The 25,690-nt window shown below is 39.1% G+C and overlaps 1 protein-coding gene across 2 annotated transcripts; it reads left to right on the top strand.

Moving 5' to 3' along the window:
- The first annotated feature begins 1,031 nt into the window (after positions 1–1,031).
- LOC124155611 (polyadenylate-binding protein-interacting protein 1) lies at positions 1,032–23,311 on the top strand. 2 transcript variants are annotated; one of them, XM_046529601.1, is made up of 9 exons: positions 1,032–1,166; positions 1,329–1,545; positions 1,616–1,758; positions 3,462–3,632; positions 8,902–9,011; positions 12,724–13,012; positions 15,567–15,857; positions 17,581–17,681; positions 21,088–23,311. In XM_046529601.1, exons 2-9 carry the CDS (start codon positions 1,389–1,391, stop codon positions 21,191–21,193), a joined length of 1,368 nt encoding a protein of 455 aa, XP_046385557.1. In that variant the 5' UTR covers positions 1,032–1,166; positions 1,329–1,388; the 3' UTR covers positions 21,194–23,311. The 2 variants fall into 2 exon arrangements, with proteins under 2 accessions (XP_046385557.1, XP_046385549.1); XM_046529593.1 differs by having other exon boundaries at positions 1,032–1,545.
- Positions 23,312–25,690: the final 2,379 nt, after the last annotated feature.

Raw genomic sequence — 25,690 nt, 5'->3', positions numbered from 1 at the left:
AAATTCCTTATTTTACCCTAGAAATTATAAGAAATGAATACATGTCGTATTTCTAAAGTTTGTTTGCAAAGATTCCAATTGGAACCTGCATGTAATGTTACATGGTATTAGGAAAACAAACTATACAATTATTGCAGGTCTGTCCGCTGTACTTTTCGTCATCATTATGACTATAAATTTGTGCTGAATAATGAACTTTTGAGAATAGTAATTCCATATTAAATGCCGCAATTTTAATAATTCACAATTTCAAATTTGCCCCAAAAAATGATGTACAGAAGGGATTGACGGTATTTAAATGCGTAAAGGATTATTTTTTGAACATCTCACAATTACGTCTCTCAGACGTCTGCATTACATTCGCAATCTTCCAGATATGCGAAACTATGGTGAGACATCTCCGGGAAATTCATTTGCTATGTGGGTAGGTAACCCCTATGCAGGGCATGGATAGATATGTTTTTGGTTGTATATTGTTATTTGTTGAAGCCTCCCCCTGTGTAAAGTCCAAATGGGGCTGTATTTGGAGTGATGAATGTATATAAATAATAACTGCATCAGAAAGGAAAGCAAACAGGCAGCTTACAGGGATATTCAGTAGGTTAAGTTGTTATATCAGCATTCCCATCGATGCCTCCGACTTGGTGCGCATTTTTTGCAAGTTTTATGCAGGACATTTTTCTTTTTTTAATTATAGACAGCAGAATTCCACAGTTTTTATTTTTAGAAATACCATACATTGGCATAACTTTTGTGTTCTAAAATTTATCCTCGGAAAATGAAAAGAGGACATTACCTAAAGCAATTGCAATTTAAATTCACAAAATTACGATTAATTTTTATTTGTTTTAAACAAGAGTAAAAAATTTCAATAAGGGAATTATCTAATCCGGAATAATCCTTGGCATGGCTACAAAACATAGAAGCTTACAATTTTCAAGATTGGGCGATGATTCAAAAATCCCTCTCGAGGCTCCTTTCTGTGACGCTACATGTGGCAGAAAAGAGAAACTCCGTGTAACAGCGAGGTCGCGAGACACGCTTGACAATCGATTGTCAACTTGCGAGAAGGTGCTTTGGGATCCTTTTCAGCTGACAGTTTCTGTGGGTTTTGTGCCTTTGAGACTAAAAATACCGTGGTTTTGTATGGAATTGATCCCCTTTGTGTAAGGACATTGATATTTATTGTTTTAGGGAACCTGTTCAACCGTCAAAGTGTGCTTTCTGTCACAGATTATTATCCGTAGCAATAATTTTTCTGACGCCTCTTGTTTAACTTCAGAGAGTCTTTCAGTAGATGATGATAATATCGGGGTTACATATTACAGTGAGGCGTGTCTAGCCAATTTTTCCACAGTTCTGCCGTGAAATATTTTATACTTGTAACTATGAATAATCCTGGAAAAGACGGAATGGGCAGAGGCAGGGGACGTGGTATGAGGCGCGAAAATCAGGCAATTGAGAGGAGAGATCATCGTCGTTCGGTAGATCCAGCTGAAAAGTCTGCTCAGGATGCCTCATCATCGCACGAATTAATGCAAAGAGGTATGCAATGGAAAAAATTCATTACTGTCCATGATGCAAGTGTGGTGTGGTGACATGCTGGCTTTTTCAGGATCTGCTTCTTCAGTACAACCATCTTTTGTGAACGCAGATGGTAAAAGTACGAGTGATGTTTCGAAGACATCGAAGTTATCTGCTGATGCAAAGGAATTCTACCCTAAAGGCTACATGCCGCAACAAGATCACAATATTCAGGTGAATTTTACTGCCTAGTTCGACCAACTACTTGTAGTAATTGGCGTGGAATGTTTTCAGTCATTATATTTAGTTCTTTCCTTTGCCCACGTATTATATGGCGTATTTTGTGTTGATATGGCTCGTAGTGCCTTATTGTGTATGTTCAAACATTTCAATATGTTGTTTCTTATTCTCAAGTTTACTGACGTATTCCACCAGAATATTTTACATAGCTGTTTATAGCGAGTTTGAGATGTTTTTCAGTATGAATACAGGTATAGGATCTGGTATTTTTCGAAATTTCGTTTGTCATGTGTCCATTTTATCATTATGTAGTAGGTTGGATGGGAAAATAAGATGCCAGGAATGATAAATAACGTATATTTTTCGATTCTAACTCGATTAAAACTTAGGAAGTATGACTTCCATTCATAGTAATCTATATTTTGACAAAGCATGTTAAGCACACATGAGTGCGGTGGATGAAATTTGTTGGAGAGAACTAACGTTCTTGGAAAATGATTAGGGAAAGTACAGTATTCTATTTCAAGAATCTATGGTTATGGCTTGTGGACTTCTCTTTGAAATAGGCTGCTAGACCTCTTACTTTTCACAATAAAGAGATAACTTTGTTGTGATTAATGGATGGCCAGAATGAATGTGTACCACTTTGGAAATATAATTGATTGCTGTCCTGAAGAAATATCATATTAATATGTTAGAAAAGTTTGTTATTGTAAGAGGTATCTGCAGAAAGGAAGACTGGTAAATGTATTGTGGGCTGAAAAGGGGCCATTCATTGAAATTGAATATGAATTATTCTTGAGACTTCCATTGTGAACAATGAGGTTCAGGGTTAATTATGTTAGAATGCACTGTCCTATTGTTTAGAACTGAACATTTTACTGATCATTTGCCATTGTTGGCATAGCCATTTGCATCTTGTTTTGGAAGCACCCCAGTTTTTGTGAGGGAGTTGAAAAAATGGGGCAAATTGGGCACCAATGCCAGTCATATTGAAAGGAATATATTCACTTATGTGATGGAATTGAAAAATCTTCATAATTCTTTCCAGTCTAAAAATTCTGTTGTTCAAATCTTTCCAAATGTGAAATTTTCCTTATATACTTATTTTCTAGCTTAAACATTAGAATATTATTTTGATACTGTAGTTGGTCTTCACATTTCTATTTGGTTTTATGTCACATGTATATTTTTTCCTAAAGTAGTTCAAAGTGGACACACTTGCATACGTTGGCCCTGTAAGTGAACATATGTATATGGGTTGAGACTTTGGGCTTTGTGCTCAAGTGTCTCTGCACTCGACTACAAAATCAATACATTTCTGACTAAGAACTCAATTATGAAGGTGAAATGGGATTTAATCAAATTCCATTAGCCAAACATTTTCCAATTTATATGTAATTTTTTAATGTTGTAATTCCAAAAAAGCACATTTGTAGATGCTTGCTGTTATATATTAAACATTAATGTGTATATAAATCCCATTACTCGTCACCAATTGTTATATCCTAAGGTTAACCTTTTGAAGGGTTCATAGGTTATGAAGCATTCAAGAATCATTCACAGGGCATTCAAAAGGTTTTCTTAAGAATATAACATTTGCCTCCCATTAATAAACCACTTTGCATATGTTATGTATGTGTATTTGGTTGCATCCTCTGAAGTGCTCTCCTCAATTTGGTCTCGACTGTTTTCAGAGGAGTGGGGAGGACCAAGAGGTCAAGTCCCGCATTGGAGAATTGATGGCCAGCCTGACGAGGGATCCAGGAGAATTCGATCGTGCTCTGACACCCTTGCGTGAAAAGTTTGTCTTGTGGCTTCAAAATCCAGGAGCTGTTCACACAATGGTGGATGATATTGTTGAGCAGGTATAGCCCCCAATTTTGTATGGCTTCTGCATTAGGAGGCCGTAATAGCACTGCAGTATAGTAAAACGTCCTCTCTGAATAACCCTTTTGCAAATGATTGAGTGCTTCTGTCCCTGCTGACCCCTACAAATATTCAAGTGCAGAGAATATTTGCAGCAGTGACTAGAGGCAAGCAGACAAAGCCTGGCCGTAATGAAATGTACTGCAAAATTAGGAAGCCTGGCTAGAATTACAATATTGTGAATCATTGCTGTGTAATGATAGTGAGCCTTGGCTAAGCTCTACCTTTCAAAGTAGTTATGCTACCTCCATGTTACCACTAGCTTTTTATGAAAGCTTGGTGAGAAACTGGAAAATAATTGCTGAGATTGTCATCTTAGTGCGAAGGAAGCCAAAGAAATGTTTAGTAACGCACTTCTTACAAGAGATGGTCGGATTGGGTGCTTTGGATCAAAATATCTGTGGATATTGCCCTTCACTGGATACTTTGGGTTGTCATTTGCTGAAGACGTTGGGTCTGAATACAGAATTTTGAATTAATGCTTGAGTGAATGTAGCATCCCGTAAGAGGGAGTGGAAAGAGTTCCCATCCTCTTTTAGCTTGCGCTGCTGCGATACTTTTCCTAATAATGAACCATTTTGTTTAAAAGCTCTCGTAGGGGTTATGCAGCAGAATTTCAGCTGAGGAAAATTTTATGGCGATATATGACAGGCACATCGTTCGACTCTCCCCAAGAGATTGAATTACCATTGGGGGAATCTCAGTGTCGTAGGATAATTACCACGTCAAAAGTAAGTAGATGCATATTTCAAAAAGCCTGCTTTCAGACATCCATCAGCCCGTGCCGCTGATGTATTCTCTTCCTTTCCGAGACCACACAGACCATAAGTCATTATCTTCTAAGGAAAATATCAAGTTCCAAAGTAACTATGAAAACGTGTTTCATCCTTACCCTACCCCATCTCTCCCACTGACTTTTTTGTCCTGCCTGCTCCAACTCTCCGTTTCTCACAAAGGCAAGGTGAGTGACTTAATGGGCTAGAAGATGTTTTGATAGCTTTCGGCAATTGAATGACATATGTATATGAAAGTCAAAAAAGGATGAGACCAGACAGAGGTATTTAGGTTTTTTGATCTCTAATCGATCGACTTTAAGTTTTTTAGTTACAACAAGAGAATGAAAATATTTAACGTTGTCCAAGCAGCACAATTTTGAAGAAACAAGTGTAGCATTAGCACCCTCAAACAAGAAAAGACGGAGTGTAATGCCAACTACCTGACCTGTTTACATTGCTCACTTATATCACTTAGCTCGGCCGGCTTTGCTGCTTCCTCCCTCATTGCATCAGTGATGTGCTCGCATGCACACCATTGCACAATATTATATTTATAACTTACACGTAACAGCCTTCAAATGACAATTTAAGGCATTATTCAGCCCTTTTATTACAATATCTTTATTAATTAGAAGGGGAGTATCTTGAAAACTATAGCATTTATTACATACATTAACTCAGTGCTCATCAAATTCTTAAAAATTCCTGTGCTCCAGCTACTTGCTGGGAAATGAAACGGAGCTCACACTAACTTCAGTGCGAGTCATCGAGAGATAATTTGTAAGTGTTGAAGTGCTTTGAAACATCCGGCTGTCATTTTTTCATACCATGCCACTGAGATTTGAAGGGGTCATTGATCTGCATTATTGTGGCAAAAACCATTGTAAGCACCACTGCCCGAGGCTGTGATGTCAGCCTATAGTGTGTGCTTAAAAATACAAATAACACATGTACCTGTTTATGTCTTCAGATTAGAGATGGGTTGAATAGGAGATTACTCTAATATCGAATACGAATATTAAATCATTGCTCGAATATCTTGAATTTCGAATACCTCGAATACTAAACGATGAATGCGGGAATGTTTGACTCAGGTTGCCTATGCAGCAGTAAACACAAGATTTTGGGGAGTAATTTTGATTTCCTTTAAAGGATTCGAACAGGAATTTAGGTTATTAATGGAATATTTTAATTTTATGGAAACAATTGGACATATAGTTGATTCAACTAACATCTCTTTCAAATATTCTAAGGGGACACACCACCTCGCGAAAAATGATTGCTTGCTGCCTCAGCATTTACACTGCTACGATGGATTTCTGTCTGATGTATACATTCTTATCTACCAAACGCCATTTCAGCGGCACGCCCATCTGATACTCGGCATCATCCATCTTCTTATTTTCAACAGGTAGCTCGCTTTACCTCCACTCCTGCTGTCAAGTGCTAGCGGACAATCAGAGGCGTTTTGCAAAAATACACGTGCTTTTCCAACGGATTTTCTTCGATTATTTTCAGTCCATCTTTGGAAGTTCTCACTAGATAAGAAGATGAATTCGAATTGCTATCAGGGAGAAACCGAATATCCAGAGAAAATATCCCTTTGTCTGTGACTGTGACAACAGAGATTTATAGCACAACTCCTAAATTGTAACTTGATATATGATTTCAGAAAAAAAATACAGCATCAACTTCTGAGAAGCTCTGCTGCTCATATCGAGTCTCACCAGAATGCTAAGTCTCCGTTGTATTTTGACATTCATTTCCTCGCGTAAAATGCTTAAATAAAGTCAGAAATGAGTCGCGTTTGGTCTCATTCTATTTTAAATTACACGCACATTACTAATATTTCTATCCAATAAAGGTGTAAAATCAATTGCCGAAAGTAATTGTTAGACACCTTTTGGGCTAATAGGTGATTCATGCAGCAGTTGACCTCCAGAAACTGGGAACTTTGAAGCAGGTAGGCTGAAAAAGGTCAGTGGAAGAGAAAAAGGGGGGCGCAAAACACGTTTCTATTGTTCTTGTGTAACTTGATGTTATTTTCGAAGCTAAGGTCTTCGTAATATGATCGGTGCGCGAGCTGGGACCTTTTTTTGATTTCGGAGAAGAGGAAAGCCTCAGAGCTATCAGGGAGTGCTGAATGGAGGGGGATAGCGGATCTTGGGAAATGCGCTAATGTAACTATCCCACGGTACTCATACAGCAGTTGACCTCCAGAAATGGGGAACTTTGAAGCAGGTAGGCAGAGAAAGGTCAGTGGGGGAGAAAGAGGGAAGGGTGAAACACGATTCTATTATTCTCCTGTAACTTGATATTTTCTTTTGAAGCTTTTGATTTATGGTCTTCGCAATACGAACCCTGCACGAGCTGGGGCCTTTTGTTTGATTTCGGAGAGGAAGAAAGCATCGGAGGAGGGGCGAGGGCAGATGGATGGAGGGGGTAGCGTATTTTGGGAATTGTGCCACGCAGTTACTATCCCACGGCACTGAGGTTCTCCTGGTGGGGGAATTGGGGATTTTTTCACCCGATCAATTTCGGTTCCCCAAGTCAAACTCTTTTCACCGCTCTAATCCACAAATTTGATGTAATTCGTCAACTTGCCTAAAACGGCATTGCGTGCACTAAACGATTACAGTACTCTACATATTTCCGAGTCAACTACCAACGACGTGCATGTGACAGTGTATGACGCGAAATTCAAAGTATTTGAGATGGTACCTTTAGCATAACTATTCGAGACCTCGAATATCGAATACTTTCTAGTATTCGAGTATTCGCGGATACTATTCGCACATCTCTACTTCAGATGATGGTGATTCATATAAATAATGTATTTGTTGATCTGTATGACCAATAGCATGATACATCGATTATCAGATAGGCTGTGGCACATCTAGTGCTGACACCTTTGGAGTGCATTTATAATTTTGCATCAGCATGTGTATATCAACAGATTAGTAGCCAAGGAGTGCTGTTTACTTTCACGGTGAAAAAGTTATTTTATTTATAACAATATTAACATTTATTGAACTGACCAAGGGTCAAAGTTATTCTACAGTGTTTTAAATAAAGAACTAATAGTGAAAGCTACTTTGAATACAATCATTGGATGTGTGCAAAGAGAATAATAGGTGTCTGTTAATGTGGTGTTAGCCTTGACTCAATACTGGAAAAGAAGATTAGAGAAATGAAATTTCCCTAAATCACTTCTTATTGTTACTACTGTGTTTGTACACATCTAAGACAACAATTTTTTCCCTCCCAAGCCCTGCAGAAAAGCTCTTGCCACAGATACATACATAGTTCTTGACCTCATATACAGGCTGCAGAATCTTAATTTTGGATACCTGAGATTACTACTTGTTAGCTTTGCGGCAAAAACCTGTGTTAAAAATAGCAGCACCATAATTTGAATTATTTTATGTTTTAACACAAAAAAAAATCATTTTTTGGCAGCAGGCGAAAATTCAGCCTGCACCAGTCAGACATCAGGAACATTTCCATGAAGTCCGAAAATTCCCTTACGTTACCCTGGGTTTGGCTAAGAAAAGCACTTATTTTTTTATTGTCACCAAAGTGCTTCTTGTGGCTACCTAGTAGTACTTCTTGATTCATAGTCTGAATTCAAAAACTTAATTCCGTAACTTCAATTGGCCATGAGTTAGATAATGGACTGCTGAACTTTTCTCGGTGACGAAAGATTTCAGAAATGTGTATGATATCTTATTCTTTTGGTGTTCCTGGAGCTAGAAACTTGCATAAAGAATAAGATGTTTTATAATGATTTTAAATTAGCATCAATTTTCCTGTGAAAAAGCTGACATAGTGCTATGAATTTAGAACCATTAAGTTAAACAGCTGCTGATTCACTAAGCAGTTGAGGCTTGGCACAAATGTCGGCTAAAATGCCAACACGATTCCGTTCCCTCAAGTTCAATGGTGCAGCTGTCAACAGGGGGTTTCTTATCATTTCATCTTTCATTTGTTTTCATGTGTCTGTCCTAATTATGCCTAACTGTGAAATATATCTGAAATTGATGATACCATCCAACAGTTGAAGTTTATTATGGAGATATTCTGAGATTTGTACATTAAGGGTAACATCTGTGGAGAAATGGACTTGTTGTAGCTCGAGCACAAACACGAGTATTCGTAGTATAAGTTGTATAGTTCCCGTATGCTTTTCCACATGGACCTACTAGTGCAAAAGATCACTTGCTGTAGAGCTACCCTCACCATAGTTTATTCTCATCATAATGCACTACTTTTGTCATTGAATCATTGAATGAATGCAAATACGAAATGACAAAATAAAATTGCGCAATATGGAGAGTTTATTGCTTTTCTTGGCTTGGTATTATGGTCTCATTTGTGTATATATTTATTTTAGTTTTGATCTACTATGTAAAATCAAATCATTCTTTTGCAGTCTATTGTTGAAAACAACTTCCGCTACAACGGTGCCCGCCTTTGCAGTTTCCTGTACAACCTCTCTGCCTCCATTCCTGCCTCTGCGTTTAGAAGTTATTTAATTGGCAGGTATGTTCCTTTGCTTAGCCATGAACTGCAGTGCACTGCAAGATCAATTCATCATGTTGAAGGATTGGAGGTCCAAAATTTATTGTATATTTTTAGTTGCTCCATTTCCTTTTTTATTTCCTCATCTATGGAATCAATCGATGCCTGAATTTCTGCAAGTGATGCTCCAGCCATCGCAAGTTCACATTCATGGCATGGATTCCTTGGCTACACTATCCCTGGAGAGATATTCACTGATGACACATCCCATTTGAATTAACTTTATCATTGTATTAAATAACACATGGAAATGCATATAATTTTAACTGTGCAGTCCAAGTTATCCACTTGCAGTCCCTTCATGCTGTAGCCATCATAAAGGTAAAGAGTACATTAAGAGTACTTCACCATAGATGGTCACAGTAGCGGTAAAAATAAATCAATCACACTATTGTTGTTTGAAAAACCCTTCTTTGTTATGGATGAGCATCATGAATAGGCACATTAGTCACCTTTTAATTGACTCCTTGCTTGTACTCCTGGCATAGGCAGCTGAGATGTCTTATCTAAGTTTCGGAATTACAACACAATGAAGTGCCCAAAAATAAGTAAATTGGGATTAAAACAATGTTCACACTTGATGGGAGGCTAAAATAATACACTTGTTATATCACATTTGCTGTTCCTTGGGTTTATAACCATGCTTAAATGCTCAGCATAGATTGTTAGGAAGGCAGGTCCGTTCTACTTTAAGGCTTTTATTGTTTGCTTTTGAGTGTTTGTGTTGATTGTAATCAATTTGTAACTTGGAACTGACAAGGAGACATCGCAAGAGTGATGTTCGGGATCTGGATGTCATTTTCTGGAACTAGGTTTCCCCGGTCCAGGGCACGGTCGTTTGTGTACGTTTACTTGTTACATTTGTTGAACACCCCGGTGTAAAATGGCCAATAAGAGCTGTATCCAGTGGTTTGAGAATAAAATAAAAAATAAAATATAGATAAGGTAGAAAAAGTGTCACCCATGTCTTTCTTCCACAAAGGCCCGGGTTTGAGAGGTATTCACATGTGAAGATATTTTCATATTAGTATATGGGTTGTAAATGGAACTCGCAAATGTGCCTTACCGCATGAATTTGAGGACTATAATAACTTTCTCATGAATTTCCGGGTAATGTGCTCATCCTCGACCCAACCATTGCTCCCACAGCCTCTTCGTATGTTTGTAATCTCAAATCTTTCTTCTCACCTAATAAATGCCATTGGCTATCCTCACATTCAGTCACTGAGCCAGTTTCCCCTCCTGCCCTTTATGGCCCGTCAAGCACAATGACCCTGCATTCCAGCAGCCTGCTCAGGCCATTCTCGAAGTCTTCTCTGTCTTTCTTTCGCACTCGTTTTAACACAGTTGGGCATTGGTGCCTCACTCAGGGATTAGCAAGGGTCAGCTGTGGAGGAAGGGTTGTTGGAACAGAACTCTTTGAAGGACACTAGAAGGTGAGTCACAAGGAGACATGTTGAAAGGAAAGATATTCTGTAGTAACGATCGAGATTTGCATGGAAGACAGTGGGTGGGCTGTGGAGAAAATCTAATGGAGGGAAAGCGCAGTGGAAAAGAGATTATGAATGAAAAACGTTGAAGTTGATAAATACGGGTGATTCAGGAATGGAAGAAAGACATTGAAAGTGGAGGCACACGCCTCATAAAACTGGGAATGATTGATGAATGGGTGTACAATCATTTAATTGATGGGAGGCAAGGTGTGAATCGGTGCCTGTGAGGACTTTGCAGGAGTGGGCACTCTTGGTGGCCAATCAGCATATTTCCTCGACTTTTTCGTTCACAGCGAGTTCTACGTGGGTAACCTCTTGAAAAATAAATTTCGAATTGTGCAAGGAAAAATTACTATGGATTAAAAAAAGGGCATTGCTCAACAGAGGATGTATTAAAATCTGCGGAGATTTTTCTATGGCAGAAAAAAAATTTAATGACGAAATATAATGGTGATTTCATCATCACTGATCAAACTAGCTGCTCATATGGAGTGGACATGAAGGGCAGATTTCTGTGCGTAAGGTTGTTGGTAGTATGCAGAAAGTCACCCACTCCAGCACGGTGCAGTATGCAATAACTACGTCTGGGAGAATACTGTCAAGAGTGCTTTTGTGTATAATAGAGCCAGCAAGTAAATTTTTGCTCTCGTGTGAAGGACACCGTGAGAACACTGGAGCTAGAGTATCAAAATGTGACTGTTTACCTGGAAATTCACTTGTAAATAATTGTATGGGTCCTCAAATTCATTTGGTAAGGCACGATTCGGAGTTCCATTTAAAACTCAAAAACTAATATAAAAATACAAAAATTGCGAAGTAACTAAATTAATTAGTCTTTAAGTAATTAAATGCTCACGATGTCTCCTTGTGAGAACTTAATATTGTAAATAAGAACTGTAAAAATGAATACTTAAAACTATGAAATTACTCAGTATTTCACTTCCAGAGCAAGATGGTGTGTGGCACATGAGTGAATGGAGCATTCCCAAGAGAATCGCTTAATGAGCAGGATCTCCCCCTCAATGTAACCAATCACAAGTTAGCTACCATCATTTTTCTTCGAGGGTTGTTTCCTTGTCGGCTGAGCAAGTGTTTAAAATAGAACCATCAAATTCATGAAGTGAAAGATTAAGTTGTCACTAGTGATTTAGGAATGGTTTAGCATCATTAGATCAAAGTTTATAGTAAAAGTTTCTGGTGTTGGGATCAGAAGAGGGAGTGAAACATTGAATTAAGAAAAAATACCCGGCTTATGAGTTGAAAGTCCCGGCACTGTATTCTCGAAAGAATGCTGATGAAAAAGCGCGACCCAATAAATTCAATCATCTTTGGCCAAAATTTTATGTGAAAATTCTTGTTGATGAACTGAAATTTAAAGATATGGATAATCATTTGCATTTGAGATGTCATGAGAAACAGAGAATCAGCCTAGTGCCAAAAGATATTTACTTTGATTATTTAGTTTCAATTCTTGGTAGCTTGACTGTTGTAAAATTGGTAAAAGGAGCGCGGAATCTATCCTCACTAAATCTTGAATTTTTAACTTGGACCCTATTTTCGGTGCTAGCTGGAATACTTGTAGAATTTATAAAAGAGAATATTTTTTTCCTTATGACTCTTGTGCTATTTCTTTCTAACTTAATCCTTTTGTCTGATGATGAATTATCATAAAATAGATGTTTCAATTATGTTTCCTCGGATCGTATGAGATCTCTCTTACAAGCTTTTATCAGTGCATATGTTAGTTCAACCTATTGTCATATGGAACTGGTGTTATCTCTTTGTTGAAATTGCTGATAGCTGTGACTTAAAATAAGTAAATTATTGTTGATGTGGTTCTTTTGGAAAATAACTTTTCTACCAGCCTTTACCACCAAAGGCTGGCCTCTCTCTGTTGCGTCGGGGTAAAGTCCTTGCCTGCCAAACCGTAGGTCACGGGTTTGAATCCCGCCTGGGTAGGTGGGGTCTATCCAGGGCATTGATGTTTGTGTCATGCTTTGTTAATCCTTCGTTGTAATGGCCTCTATGTGCTGTTTACAGGGAATTTGGAAATAAACAAAGCCATGAAATTTTTTTTCTAAATTCAAAAGTTATGTTCAAACTCTATAGCGTATCATTACTCAACTTGTTTTTTTTTGTGTATTTTAAATTTTATTTCTTCCCAATTTGTGGTTTGTAAGGTGTACTAAGCTGCCATCAGCATCCAGTGAAGATTCACACAGGCTCAATGGAGTGGCCATCTTCCTTGCTGAGCTGTTCATGCAGGTGGAGGAGGGAGAGGGAGGGGTCAGCGGTGGGAAGGGTCGTAGGATCAAGGCGCTGGGGGAGCAGTTGTTTGCCCTCCTTGAGAGGCTGGTGGCGCAGGCCCTTGCAGCCAATGCACACGCACAGAACGCCAAGGTTCAATCAGCTGTGGAGGCTGCTGAGAGCCACGGAGAAGGTCTCAAGTGTGTCTGCCAAGCACTCAAGGTATCAGTGAACTGAATATCCATGAACCACTTAGCTGTCATGCATATGCCAGGAATTTGAGTTATTTTTCCAAATCAATTCTTAATTTTTTGTCCAAAGCACTGCTACCTGTATAGCTTATCTTAATCAAGGACCAGTAACCATTTATCCCTTTGGGTTGCTTATTCAAAATGCTATGATTTCTTTAGATGTAAAGCCCTTTGGGCAGAAAATATAAGTACAATCAATCCTATTTGTGATGGACTTCCTAGGAGCGGTAAAAGTTTTTGCTGCAAAGAGATTGTTTTATACAGTGGACCCTCGTTAAAGCGAGTGCGGGCTATAGCGAGACCCCCGCTATTACGAGAGATAGCCGATGTACCGTCAATTGATCCTATAATAAGCATGTTAAAAATTTCGTTTTTACGAGGCCCTTTTGGTGTTGGCTCTCGCCATGGCAAGGGTTCCACCGCTGGAAAAACTTACACCAAGACTCCTTAATCTCTGTAATTGCTAGCGATCTGTTAGAAATGAAGTTAATGGAGTGCTCAGTCTCAAACTTATGTGGTAAACTGTCGTTCGATAAATAAGTAGTTAATTTTGGTGAAATATTGTGGCATTAGCATTCGCGAATGCTTGATCTTATTTTGTTCCTCGGGCGGCAGAAAGCAGTCATCAGCATACCCGCACGTCCATGAGTTGCATGAATAGAAAGCATTTGATGGAACACACCATGGCCAAAAAAACACTAAACGCGTCTAAGCGAGAAAATAAAAATAAAGGAGAAATATGAGGTATATTGGCTATTATTTGCACCACCTCCGGTAAAGCGACAATTCGCCTTAGCGAGTGTTTATTGGTGCACCGTGGGGTGTCGTTTTATCGAGGTTCCACTGTATTACATCAATTATCTGTCTTAAGATGGATATCCCCTTATTTTTTGGAATGATATCAAAAGGAAACCATAAACTCCACTGCATACATTTCAAGCTCATTTTCACAAGTATGGCATATAGTGTGAATCAGGATGCAGCGAGTGATTGGCAGTGTTATATCGGAAGGCTTATGATTTACATGCAAAAAAAATGGATTTACAGTAGACTAGTTGTTACAAAGTTCCCAGCACCAAAAAGTCTTAAACTTTTTATCACCGTGGACTTCGTAATAAATAGAGTACACTGATAGTAACTTCCCTATCACTCGTTACATACCAATTCACACTGTATGCCATACTCATGAAAACAAGCTTCCTCAGTATTTTCTAGTGCAGATCTGTAATTCATGAAAAGACTTGTTGTTTTCATGGTAAATAAATTCTGTGACATTCTCTCTAGCTTTCCTGTATGTATTTGTGCGGTATTAAACAATAGGTTGGTTATATTAAAATACCTGTAGAAATGAAGTACAGTCAAAACAAATTTTTATCCAATGTCTTGATTGCTGAAATGCCCTGGTGAACCAATATTTTTTCCTTATAGAGGAGTTAGAAAACTTATGTTTATGAGTAACTTATCTTAGTGAATTTCATAATTGGAATTTTCAATTTTAGGAATACAGCAGACTCTGAATTATCCGGCTGTGGTATATCCGTGTTGCATATTATCCGTGCTTGATTTTCACTCTCGATCAATATTTTCCGCCATCTTTATAAAAAAATAAAATCAGTCGCAAAATCATCGGAATTACTGCATTAATGCTAGGATATACAAGGCTCATGATTTCTGTTAGATTCCCCTTCGTAAATCGGAAGCAATTGCGCGCTAGTTGCATTCACAGGAGCATCGTGTTCCTGTTTTCCAAGTCTCGTGTGCGCGACCGTGCTCTGTGATCACAGATACACGTCCCGCAGCAGTTGCAACCCGGGCAACTTGTGCGAGACGTGACTATATGGCGTGGTGCCTGACAGTGTAATTTCCGATGTCGAGCAGTGGTTTTGAAGCATTCGTGCAAACCACTTCTCTGTATCCGTGATCACACAGCCATGGATGTGTGGTTTTCGAAACCAGGCCTTATATCGAGCATTTTAAATGCAAGTACCACAATGTTATCGCCACTAAAAAGATTGCGAACTGGCAAAGAAAGCTCTCAATGAGTCTGGGAAGCACTCTAAAATAACAGAATAACTGCATAAATAATTAATCTATTGTTTGATTTACGTAAATTATGAACATTACAAGACATTTAATTGAAAGTTTGGGTTATCTGTGTTTTCTGATTATTCGTGCCGTCTCTCCCCATCATTAGTCCGGATAATCGTGAGTGCACTGTAATTTTGTCTTCTAAATTATTTCTCACCACGTGATATTTAATGCCTCCAAATGAGCTGACTCCTAAGGATTGTGGTATTGGTATTAAGTATCAGTGATAGTATTAATGTATTCCAGTGTTAGAATTAATGTATAAAGTGGGTTTACAAGGAGCAGACAGGCTGGCGTAATTCATGAAATTTTTCATGCAAACCTACTTAAACTGCTGTAATACTTTCATATTTGTAGTGGTATTTAATTCAATGCTTCATTTCTTTTTGTGTTCCCCCATTTTGAGGCATAACCGATGTTGCTTTGCTTTTGGGCAGCTTGCAGGCTGGCAGTTGGAGGAGATGGATCGGCTGCGCATGACCCAACTGAGTAATGATCTTGCCCATGCTGCTGGAGGTTACGCAGGTGAGCGAGGTGTCCGGCGAATAGCCACGGCAGTGGGTGAACTACGACGAGCAGGATGGGGGAGGCGTAACTATGCTCTCAGCGGTGAGACGACGACAGTTGCTTCGCCTGCTGCTCAGATTCATTGCCGTGGTGTGGAAGGTGGCGGTTCGCAGTGGCACGGAGGTAGCGGCCGGGGACGCGGACACTTCAACTCAAATGTGGTGCGTTGGTTATGTTTTCCAATCCATATTTTGGACTGAGACTGTTTAAGAATGAGAAGTCTTTGTCCTTAATTTTTTGTCCAAAGCACTGCTATCTGTGATGATATTAATCAAGGGCCAGTAACCATTTATCCATTTGGGTTGCTTATTCAAGATGCTATGATTATTTTAAGTAGTAAAGCCCTTTGGGAATTAGGAAAGAATGCTTTCACTCACGATCACGCCTGGGGAAACACTTCCTCGGTTCTTTCGCTGTTCCTCCGTGGAAACTGACCTTGGAATGGATTATAAAAAGAATCTTCTAGTGAACTGCACAAATGATATTGGGCCTCTTTTGAAAAGAGAAAGTAGCCGACTGGAAAAAATATTGGGCTAACAATGGACTACCCGTAGAGAGTAGAGTTGAAAGGGGCATAAGCCGTCAATTGAAAACATTACGAGGAAACCATCATTGTAGCGGCCCTCGGAGTATAACTCGTGTCATCAGTCGTCACGTATCATCGAAGTTCACGAGGTGAAGGATAAGGTAGTTAGAGGTTATTAAGGGATGAATTTGCTCCATTAGATCGGATCTGATACAAAAAGTGTCTGGTGTTTGGATCAGAAGGGGAGCGAAACATTACGAGAAGATAAATCACCTAGCTTGCGAGTTGAAGGTCCCAGCTCTGCATTTGCGGAAGAAAGCAGTTGAAGAAGCGTACCCCGGTAGATTCTATTGACCCTTGGTAAACTTTCATGAGACTCTTCTTGTTGATGAGCAGAAATTCGAAGATTTGGATAATCATTTGCATGAGCCGTCATGAGAAAACGTTAAATCGGGCAAAAAAATCTTGAGCGGGAAAAAATTTTACGACCATAAATGAGGAAAAACGCAAAATGCTGAAACACTAAATACGGATAATTTTTACATTGTCCTAATAGGGAATGAATCGGGACCCTAAAAAATAAACGCTAAATGCGGAAAAACGTTAAATGCGAAGACGTTAAATCCGGATCCGACTGTATTATGTAAGCTTCATTTGACATTGGTGACAGAATAAATTACACATTGGCTTTAATTTTGTAGTCAAATGTAGTATTTTGTCATAATAGACAAATTGCAAAAAAAATTAGAGTGAGAGAGGTTGGAAGAGACAAATGCTGAACCACAAAGAGAGTCCATAATCCAGCCCTCTGTATGTTCAGAGGTCACAAGCTGCTACCATCTCTGAAAACATATGGACTACAATGTACAAGTTAGCGTAATCGCTTATTGACTTAAGTTATTTCATAGTTGATTGCTATGTTTAGTGCTTTGTCAACAGTATCCAGGACAGGCCATGTTATGCCTTAGATGAAAAATGTATGAGTATAATGATGCGAATGAATGAAATGACGTAAGGGGAAAAGAGGATTCTATTGATATGAAAGTAAAATCTCTGAATTGTGTTTAGAGAGCAATATTCACCTTTTTTTTTGTGACCAAGAACATTCGTTCCATGAGTTCCTTGATATCTATCAATCATTCTGATAATAAGTTTTTTCTATTATCAGAGCTCTGCACACCCAATATACCGATACATTTACACCTCAATGTAATGAAATTTTCCCCAATCTTTAGAAGTTTGCTGCGAGTCCCCTGTGATGCCATAGGTTTACCCTGTGATTGAAGCTTTGTATTCGGTGCACTAATGAACAAGGAGCCTTGTCGTGTTCTAATTCTCTGCCTCTTCTCTTTCTTCAGGATGATCCAGTGTTCTATGGGCCCGATGGGCAGATCCTCACTGCTGAAGAGAGCAACTTCCTTCAGGATAGCATAGCAGCCATTTATGATGATGAATCTGGGTTGGTATTTTCTTATAGTTTACTATGCTACCTGTTAAACTATTGAAAACAACAAAAAGAACTTAATTTGGAATTACTCAAATAAACAACAAAATTGTTTTTACTATGCAAAATGGTTTTGCATGTGCTAGGATGTTGAGATTTGGCGCCCCTAATATAGCGTTGATGTAATCAATGTGAAAATGAATGTTGCACATAAAAGAATCAGATATAGATTGGGTAGTACCGTATAAGCACGTGTAAGAGGTACACCTTTTTTTCCCAGAAATTGCAGGCGAAAATGGGGGTGCATCTCTTACACAAGCTTCTTTTATCTTCCCCATGCCCCTTCTCCGGTCTTAAGTCAAAGGGGAACTTAGTGGCCTTGGTTTTCAGAGTGAGTCAATCATCTGAAACCCTAGGTTAAAAGCAAGCGGCAGGCAGGGGAGTTTCTCCCTTAGTGACGTATTTTTAAAATGCTCATGTTTGCTTTTCTTACTTATAAGAATCGTGCCGTCACGTCGGTACCTCAGACCCTCAGAGGTGAACATAGAAAAGATCACGCAGGGTTTTTCGCTTCGGAGGGAGCGCTATATTTACTGCCACGAGTGGGCATCCCACGGCATTTATACTGCAAATAGTAATCGCATATCAAACGTGGAGAAATGCGTAGTTTTGAAGGACAATGCGTGGTTAATAGTCAACATCTATGTTGCCGAGTAATTTCCATTATGCTAAGGACCTGATTTTTTTCAAAAATCATCTTCAAACATTATTATGAGGATTATTGCAACTTAAAATTATATTCGTGTCAAAACCTGCAGTTTAAAAAATTTGAACGAGTGTGTACATTGTTGGACTAAATGGTGGATAAAAGAAATTGGAAATGCTTATGAGTGAAGAGCGCTGAAGGAGGGGTAGAGGGTAAGGAGTGCGCTCCCTCCATCTTTCAAGCAACGAGGCTACGAGCGAAGGAGCAAGGGAAGAACACGTCCGATCTTGCATGTGATGTCGTTGTCTTCAGAGACAAGGGGCGAAGGTGCAGCACTGTGATACAGTAGACTCTCATTAATACGAACAAAGTTATTACAAAGTTCTCGTTATTACCAAGCAAATCATTGGTCCTGAGGAAAAGGCCTATCCAAGCCATAGTAAAAGAAACGTTATTACGAAATTTTCATTTTTACGAAATGACGAACCTCAATCCCGGTCCCGGCGGTTACAAAATAAACTTTATTACAAAGTTCCACGAATAAGCAATGGCATTTAGGTAGATGTACGCCACACTAAGTTTTAATTATCGCACCACGTTTAAGTTCTTCTTGTGTACTGTGCCCAAGAGTACCAATTATTGTTCTCTATTCAGTGTACACGCAGCATCATGTAATAAGCGTCATTCCAGTGGGGTCATGGTGACCCACTCATTACCGCTCGTAAATTGGACATATGCACATTCTCCTCTTCCTATGCACATTCGATTTACTAACTTTCAGAGATACGAGCATTCAAAAATATCAAATTTCGAATTTGGCACCTTTTTCGATTTAGCCGATACTACACGGTATGGCATAAAAGAACTCGCATTTTGGGCACAATCTGAAAAAAGTATCATTGTATCCGGTGGGAATTTAGGAGCTGTTCAGCGTTTCTCCCGTTCTCCCTTACTGTGGGGAGCTATTTTTTTCGACTCTGGATGTGTCGCAGGCCCAGCTAGATAATTTCGTCACAATTGTGAGTTAGATGTAATGCAGTGTTGCATTCTGGAGGATAACCGTACTCGTCGATTCCTAGCATACGATCAGGTCAGTGAGAGTTGTCCGATGGCAGCACAATAGGAGGGGTGGAAAACCCTGCGCCAGCATGGTTTGCAGCCAATCGCTGTCACCCAAATACACCTCACACCCGCGCCTAGTCATACCAACTTGTCAAATGCATATGGAGCACCAAAATAAGCCTGATCCACCAAAACAAGCCCTTTCTTCAAATCACCATTGAAACAAGTGATTCTTCCTTTGGGTCTTTCACGCTCGTCGTCCCTTCCAGCTCCTTTCTTCACGGAATGCTTTTGTTCACAAGTCAAGTAGGCATTTCCCTTTCTTACCTTGCAACCTTGCCCCCTGCCCCGACCTAGACCATTCTGTCTGTCATTGAACAACTCTCGGCAGCCGGACTGTAGGTTTATCAACTTAAGAACAAGGTCTTGGAATGCATCTAGTTCGTATATCGAGGATTTCCTGTGTTCGGGAAGGTATTAATCCTCAATTGCATCATGCCACATTCTTCTATTGAGAAACTGAAACGAATTTTCCTGTTTATGTGTGTTCGCGTAAATTAATCGTGTTTATTATTCACCGTTTTTCTTTCGACGGTTCCTAAAAGAAACGTCTCTTCTGAAATGGTCTTGTTTGGACTATGTTGAACATTGGTACCCTTGTTGTGACTATAAATCTTTGGGTGAATAAATTAGAGCTTAAAAAACTTATATGCTGTCAGATATGCGTCTCGTTAGGTCTCATTCTTTTTTGAACCTCGTGCGTGTCATACAATCGTACAATTGCTGAAAGATATCGAGATATCTTTGAGCTCAGTAGGTGACTAACCTAGCATTTGGCCTACAGAAATTGGGAGAATTGAACCTGGTAGACCGAAAAAGGTCAGTGGGTGAGATGGGGTAGGGATGAAACACGTTTCCATTGCTCCCGTGCAACTTGATATTTTCCTTTGAGGCAAGTGATTTATGGTCTGTGGGGTCTCGGAAAGGAAAAAAGGCAGAGGCTGATGGAGGGCTGAGTGTGGTTCCATGAAATCTATGACGTGGTTATTATCCTACGGCCTTAGGGTGGTTTTGTGAAATCTATGATGTGGTTACTTTTGATGTGATTATTATCCTAAGGTGCTGAGATTCCCCCGATTGTTGTACAATCTCTTGGGAAGGTTCATGCTATGTGCCTGTTGTGTTTTGCCTTAAAATTTACTGCTGCAATTCTATTGCAGCTCTACGAGAGCTTTTAAACAAAATTATTCGTGAGTAGGACAAGCATCGTAGAGCAACGGCGTATGCAAAGAGAGGATCGGAACTCTTTCTATTCCCTCTTATGGAACGTTGTATTCATGAAAGCATTGATTTAAAGCTTCGGATTCAGATTCTATTTCTTCGACGAATTTGAATCCGGAGTATAAGGTGAAGGGCATAATCCGTGGATATTTGGATCTGAGGTATCTGATCCGACCATGGATTTACCTTCAGCAATGCGAGTGGAGACTTTTGTTAATCCATTTAAATGCATGTTGGGTGGCAGCTCATCCATTGACCGACTAGAGTGTCCTACGTTGTATATTCCGTATTTGAACCCTGGACACTTGGACAGCCTCAAATCATCCTTTCTCCCTTTAATAATTGTAGTGCATGCTTGTTTTTTCATGGCAGCGATGGTGAATGGGGTGACAGTTGGTCTGACGGAGGCATGGATGAGGAGATGGAAGCTGCGTTTGAGCAGTTCCTGCAGCTGGGCCAAAAGTCTACCACAGCTTGATGGGATGCGGGCAGGTGTTGACTGTCTGGGGCTAGCCTAGCTCTCTCGTGGCTGGGACCAACAGGGCTTGCACCATCTCTGCTCACGCGGGTGCCATGTGCGGTGTGGTAGTGGAGCTGATTGATTGTGGTGGCAGCTCTGCTCACGCCTCGTTGGTGATGCATCCGAAACACCCCCCCTCTCGTCTAGCACTCTAGTTTCTGGTATGAGTTTTGTGTTCAGCCATCTAATGCGCTTACAGATGCCTCAAGGAGCCCTTTGTGGAGCGACTGAGCGTCATATTGTGCGGCAGGTGCATCATGTTTGCTCTTTTTCATTTTTTTCTCTCATAAGTATTCACCTGACTTCATACGTGAAGAGTGTTCAAAGGTGTTTCCCACTGTATAAAAAAAAAAAATGTTTTAGCTGATTCTCCTTGTGTAATTCATAATTGCCTCACATTTCGTGAGAAGTTAGGCATTTCCCATTAGTAATGCTCTAGTTCAGAATTGTGAATAACGTTTTTATGAATAATATTTTTTTGAATTTTGTGCTGTCTTTGCTTTTTTTATAAGACTGTAATTGTAAAAAAAATCTTGTAAAAACAGCTCACAGTGGAATGAATGTATTGGCTAATGTAGTTAAGTAATTCTTGTAAAATATGGTTTTCCATTTTAAAGGAAATGAGGTACCGAATGCGGTGTTTGAAGTTCATATAGCTGCAAGTGGTGAGGAGGTGAGATGGAAAGTAAGGTCATGAGTTCTAGTGGTTGCTTAACTCACCCTTCATATTCTTGTATAGTGAAGAATGATTTGCCCCAGTCATAGCCTCCTGAGGACTTCTTTTTGGTTTTGTTTGCATACTTCAAGTTGGCAGTCATTTACATTGGCTGTGAAATGCAGTGTAAATATGTAGTTTTACATCTAGTGAAATGTAGCAGCATCATTATTAGAATATTATATATATACAAATATATATATATACATGTGTAAATGATGAAAGCGCACTCTTTTAAGTTGTTGTGAGGCAGGAGTGATTACTTATGTGTGTGGAGTGCGTGCATTGTGTGCACATCTAGATATACTTGTGTGAACACACGTGCCAGCACCACATTATGGTCTTTTTTGTTATTTTGGGTGTTTTGTTGACGAGTCTTGGATTGCCGAAATGCCCGATGTTAGTCATTGCATCTTCTTGATGCTATCTGTACCCCTGTACATGAATTTGAAGTGGAGTTGGAGGGGACTTACGTTTGAGGAGAGAGTAGTTGAGGGTGTATATTCATCATACCAACAGTATTGATATTCTGAGAACTGAAGTAATTAGTTTTGTATCATGGCATGTTGCACTACTTAAAAGTCCTGCCTTTACTGATCTTTTTTTCATCTCCAAAACCATTCCTGCATGTGTTGCTGCTTCAACATTAGCACAAAAATGTAAAGGAATTTCACTTGTTTCAAAGGAAGTCATGGCGTTCAATCTTCTTTCTATTAGCCCTAGACTCAGTTTCAAGGAGAGGTTGATAAACTTTTCCTTGCAACCCTTTTCCAATGGATTACGAATCTCTCTGTTGTGGCAATCACTTTATAGTGTACATCTCAATTCTATTCCCATCGTTTGCCATTATTTCCTTAGATTTTCTTTTTTTTTAGTTCTTAAAGTTTGCTCCATGACTTGAATTGATAATTTTCCAATGGGCAATTGGGAACTTGAGTTTAAATCTTCATTCAGCACCAAGCTGATCGTGTACATCACCATTCTCCATTGTGATGTGCAGCCTTGCAAGCCTCCAAATACTGTCCAAAATAATTATGGCTATTGTTTTAAAAGAGTTTATATTTTACAAAAGTTAAAGATCTTCGTATTTTTCCCCTGCCTTTGATGATTGAAGAGAGTTGTATAAATGTGTTTAGGATGTAACAAAAAAAAAGGTTGATTGTGGTAAGTGATGAATTGTGTGGTGATTACTCATGATGTCATATGATCTTTGTTGAGGTGAGGGTATTGTTAGAACTCTCATTCCTCAGCTATATTGTGGAGGTGATGTGTGGTGGTTTTTTTCCTACTGTATTGGTTGTTGCAGCTGGAGAGTGCATGTGTAAGGGATTTGGGGTAAATATATGGTTGTGTGTTTTGTATATTTTCATTTATTGCATAACAGTCATGTGGTTATTTAAGACCTTAACATCGGTCTGTCCTCAAGCTTGGATTGGATTGCTGGATGTTCCAGCAGTTGGAGGCACTGAATTGGAAGAGTATAAGTTTTCAAGCTTAGTTTTTATATCAAATACATGCGTACTTGCAAAATTAAGTGAATTATTCTCGTCTTCCCTCCATATAAAGTATTTTGTGAAGGCTATGGTGCTTGACCATTCTGTCATTCCTCTTGAGAATTCTCTTGCAAGTTGTCCCTATCCAGTCAGTTCAATGCATTGGGTGGAACTTACTCTTTAAAAGTTGAAGAGATCTTAACTTAGTGAGTAAGACTTACCTTTTGGTGTATTTAAGATAGCATGCATTTGTCTCCTGGTGGGCATCTGATTATGCTAAAAAAAAAATGCTACCCCATCACTTTTTAGGGTCATCATTGCCTTGATAAGGGGAAAATTTTGAACATATTCACTGACAATATTCTTGGTGAAATTAAAATCAAGTTTCTAGAAGGTCAAAACTGTGAGCACGTATGGTTGACTGTTGTCAAATGGACCGTTGACAAAGGCGTGGACAAGGTAGCTGATTTAACTGTTTCAAAGTAATGATCATCTGGATTAGATTTAATACTCAATGAATGTACCTCAACCTATACCTCCTTTCCCCACCCTCTCCTTGGCAGCCATGTCAGGGTAAGAGTCTGATGTTGACTTATTTCTATTCTATACTATGGCTTTACGTCACAGCCTCCTTTTTGTCATTTTCTTTATACATATCTGCAGTGTGCACCAGGAGAGTAGTTCATTGATCAGTGTCACTTTGTGGAGGTTCATGAAATGGAGGATATACTGTATATATTTTTGGAAATATATACACATACTGTTATGGCAGAGGCCATTAATGAGGAGAGGGATGTGTGAAAGATTTAAAGGATTAGGCTACTTACTATCATAGGAAACAAAAAAATAACATTTCATCAGTCTTGGAACCTGATACATTGTCACAGCTTTGACTAAGAGACCTTTTGAAATATTAGCCACATGAGGGGAACTTAAGATGTTTGGTTGCAACTCAGTATTTTAACTGTGTGTTGGATGTATTTTATCTATCGGTGCACACCTTACGGTGGCATGTGTTCATCCTCAGTTCGGGATGAACGGGAGGAAGTAGTCGGGCCACCTCGACCCGCTACTTCGTGTGTATTCATCCCTGACGGGACTACCACTAGAAAATCTTAACTTAAGTTTGGTACCAATGCAGAGTATAACATCCATTTTGAAAGGCAACGCAACTGCCAGAACATTTGAAGAATATATGTCAAATTCATTCTCAAGAATTAAAAAATTTCTCTATTCAAGATTTTATGCTTTGTTTACGACTAAGCCATTCTCCATTTTGCAATAGAACATCAATTTTTGTAGCCCTATTAGAGCTTATTATTTAACGCTTAGAAGGCTAGTTGGAATGAGATTATCCATGCAGGCCCCACTTGATTGAAAGAAATTTATAGATGAGTTGTGACGAGAAAAAAATGTATCTCCACTACCCTCATAATTTTTAAGCATAAAAAACACTAAAGTTGCCACCTACTTTTCATGCATTGGTGACGTCATTATAGTTCAGAGTCATACAAAGAGCACCCTCATTGAAAGAAGGAATTGCATTCAAGAGTGTGAACTACAACGAACAATGCTAATGACCTGGGAGTAACGGATGTGGTGACCCTCTCAGCAGGAGTTGGTGATGTCATCAACCAATCTGTGAAAAATATTATGCTGTTGATTTTTGTCACAAATACATACCTAGTGAAAGAAATTGGTAGCCGATTTTTGCCTTATGCCTAATTCCCTGTTTATTGCCCACAGGGCCCTCTCAACTTCTTCCAGCATCTTCTAAACCTCTAGCTTTGACCCTTCTCCCCTGGGGATGTCTATTGGTCTAACCCTTACTTCAGTGATAGAATTGACATTTTTTGTTAAAAGTCTCTTTTTTTTAATTTATTGTCTAATTTCATTTAGGGTCCTGTATTAATAGATGAATCAAAAACACCAGTGTTGATATTCTTCTTATTTTGTACATATTTATAGCTATAATCTACATTTGTTCGAAAGGATAAATGTCAGTACAGCATATTTTGGTAATTATACCTTACAGTAAATGATTTTTGAAAGAAAATTCAACAAGGCTAATAAATAGAATTAGCCAAGTAAGCAGTGGCAGATCTATGGTGGGGCTATAGCCTGGGTATCCAATTTACACTAGATAGAATGGTAATTTTTTATCGACCCCCATTACTGCTGGAATAGGGTGGTTTCCTTTTATTTTTTTATTGCCTAAATCGAAAGATTATTACTCCTGGAGTACTT

This window comes from Ischnura elegans, chromosome 1 (genome assembly GCF_921293095.1).
Source record: "Ischnura elegans chromosome 1, ioIscEleg1.1, whole genome shotgun sequence".
Classification (NCBI taxonomy): Eukaryota; Metazoa; Arthropoda; class Insecta; order Odonata; family Coenagrionidae; genus Ischnura; species Ischnura elegans.
The sequence above is the reverse complement of the archived record's forward strand: the minus strand, read 5'-3'. Positions and strand labels throughout refer to the sequence as shown.

Excerpts from the sequence above, each read along its gene's own strand:
- LOC124155611 (XM_046529601.1), top strand. The coding sequence starts at position 1,389 with ATGAATAATCCTGGAAAAGACGGAATGGGCAGAGGCAGGGGACGTGGT. Across the intron at positions 1,546-1,615 it reads GCACGAATTAATGCAAAGAG|GATCTGCTTCTTCAGTACAA; the intron begins GTATGCAATGGA and ends TGGCTTTTTCAG. Across the intron at positions 15,858-17,580 it reads GACACTTCAACTCAAATGTG|GATGATCCAGTGTTCTATGG; the intron begins GTGCGTTGGTTA and ends CTCTTTCTTCAG.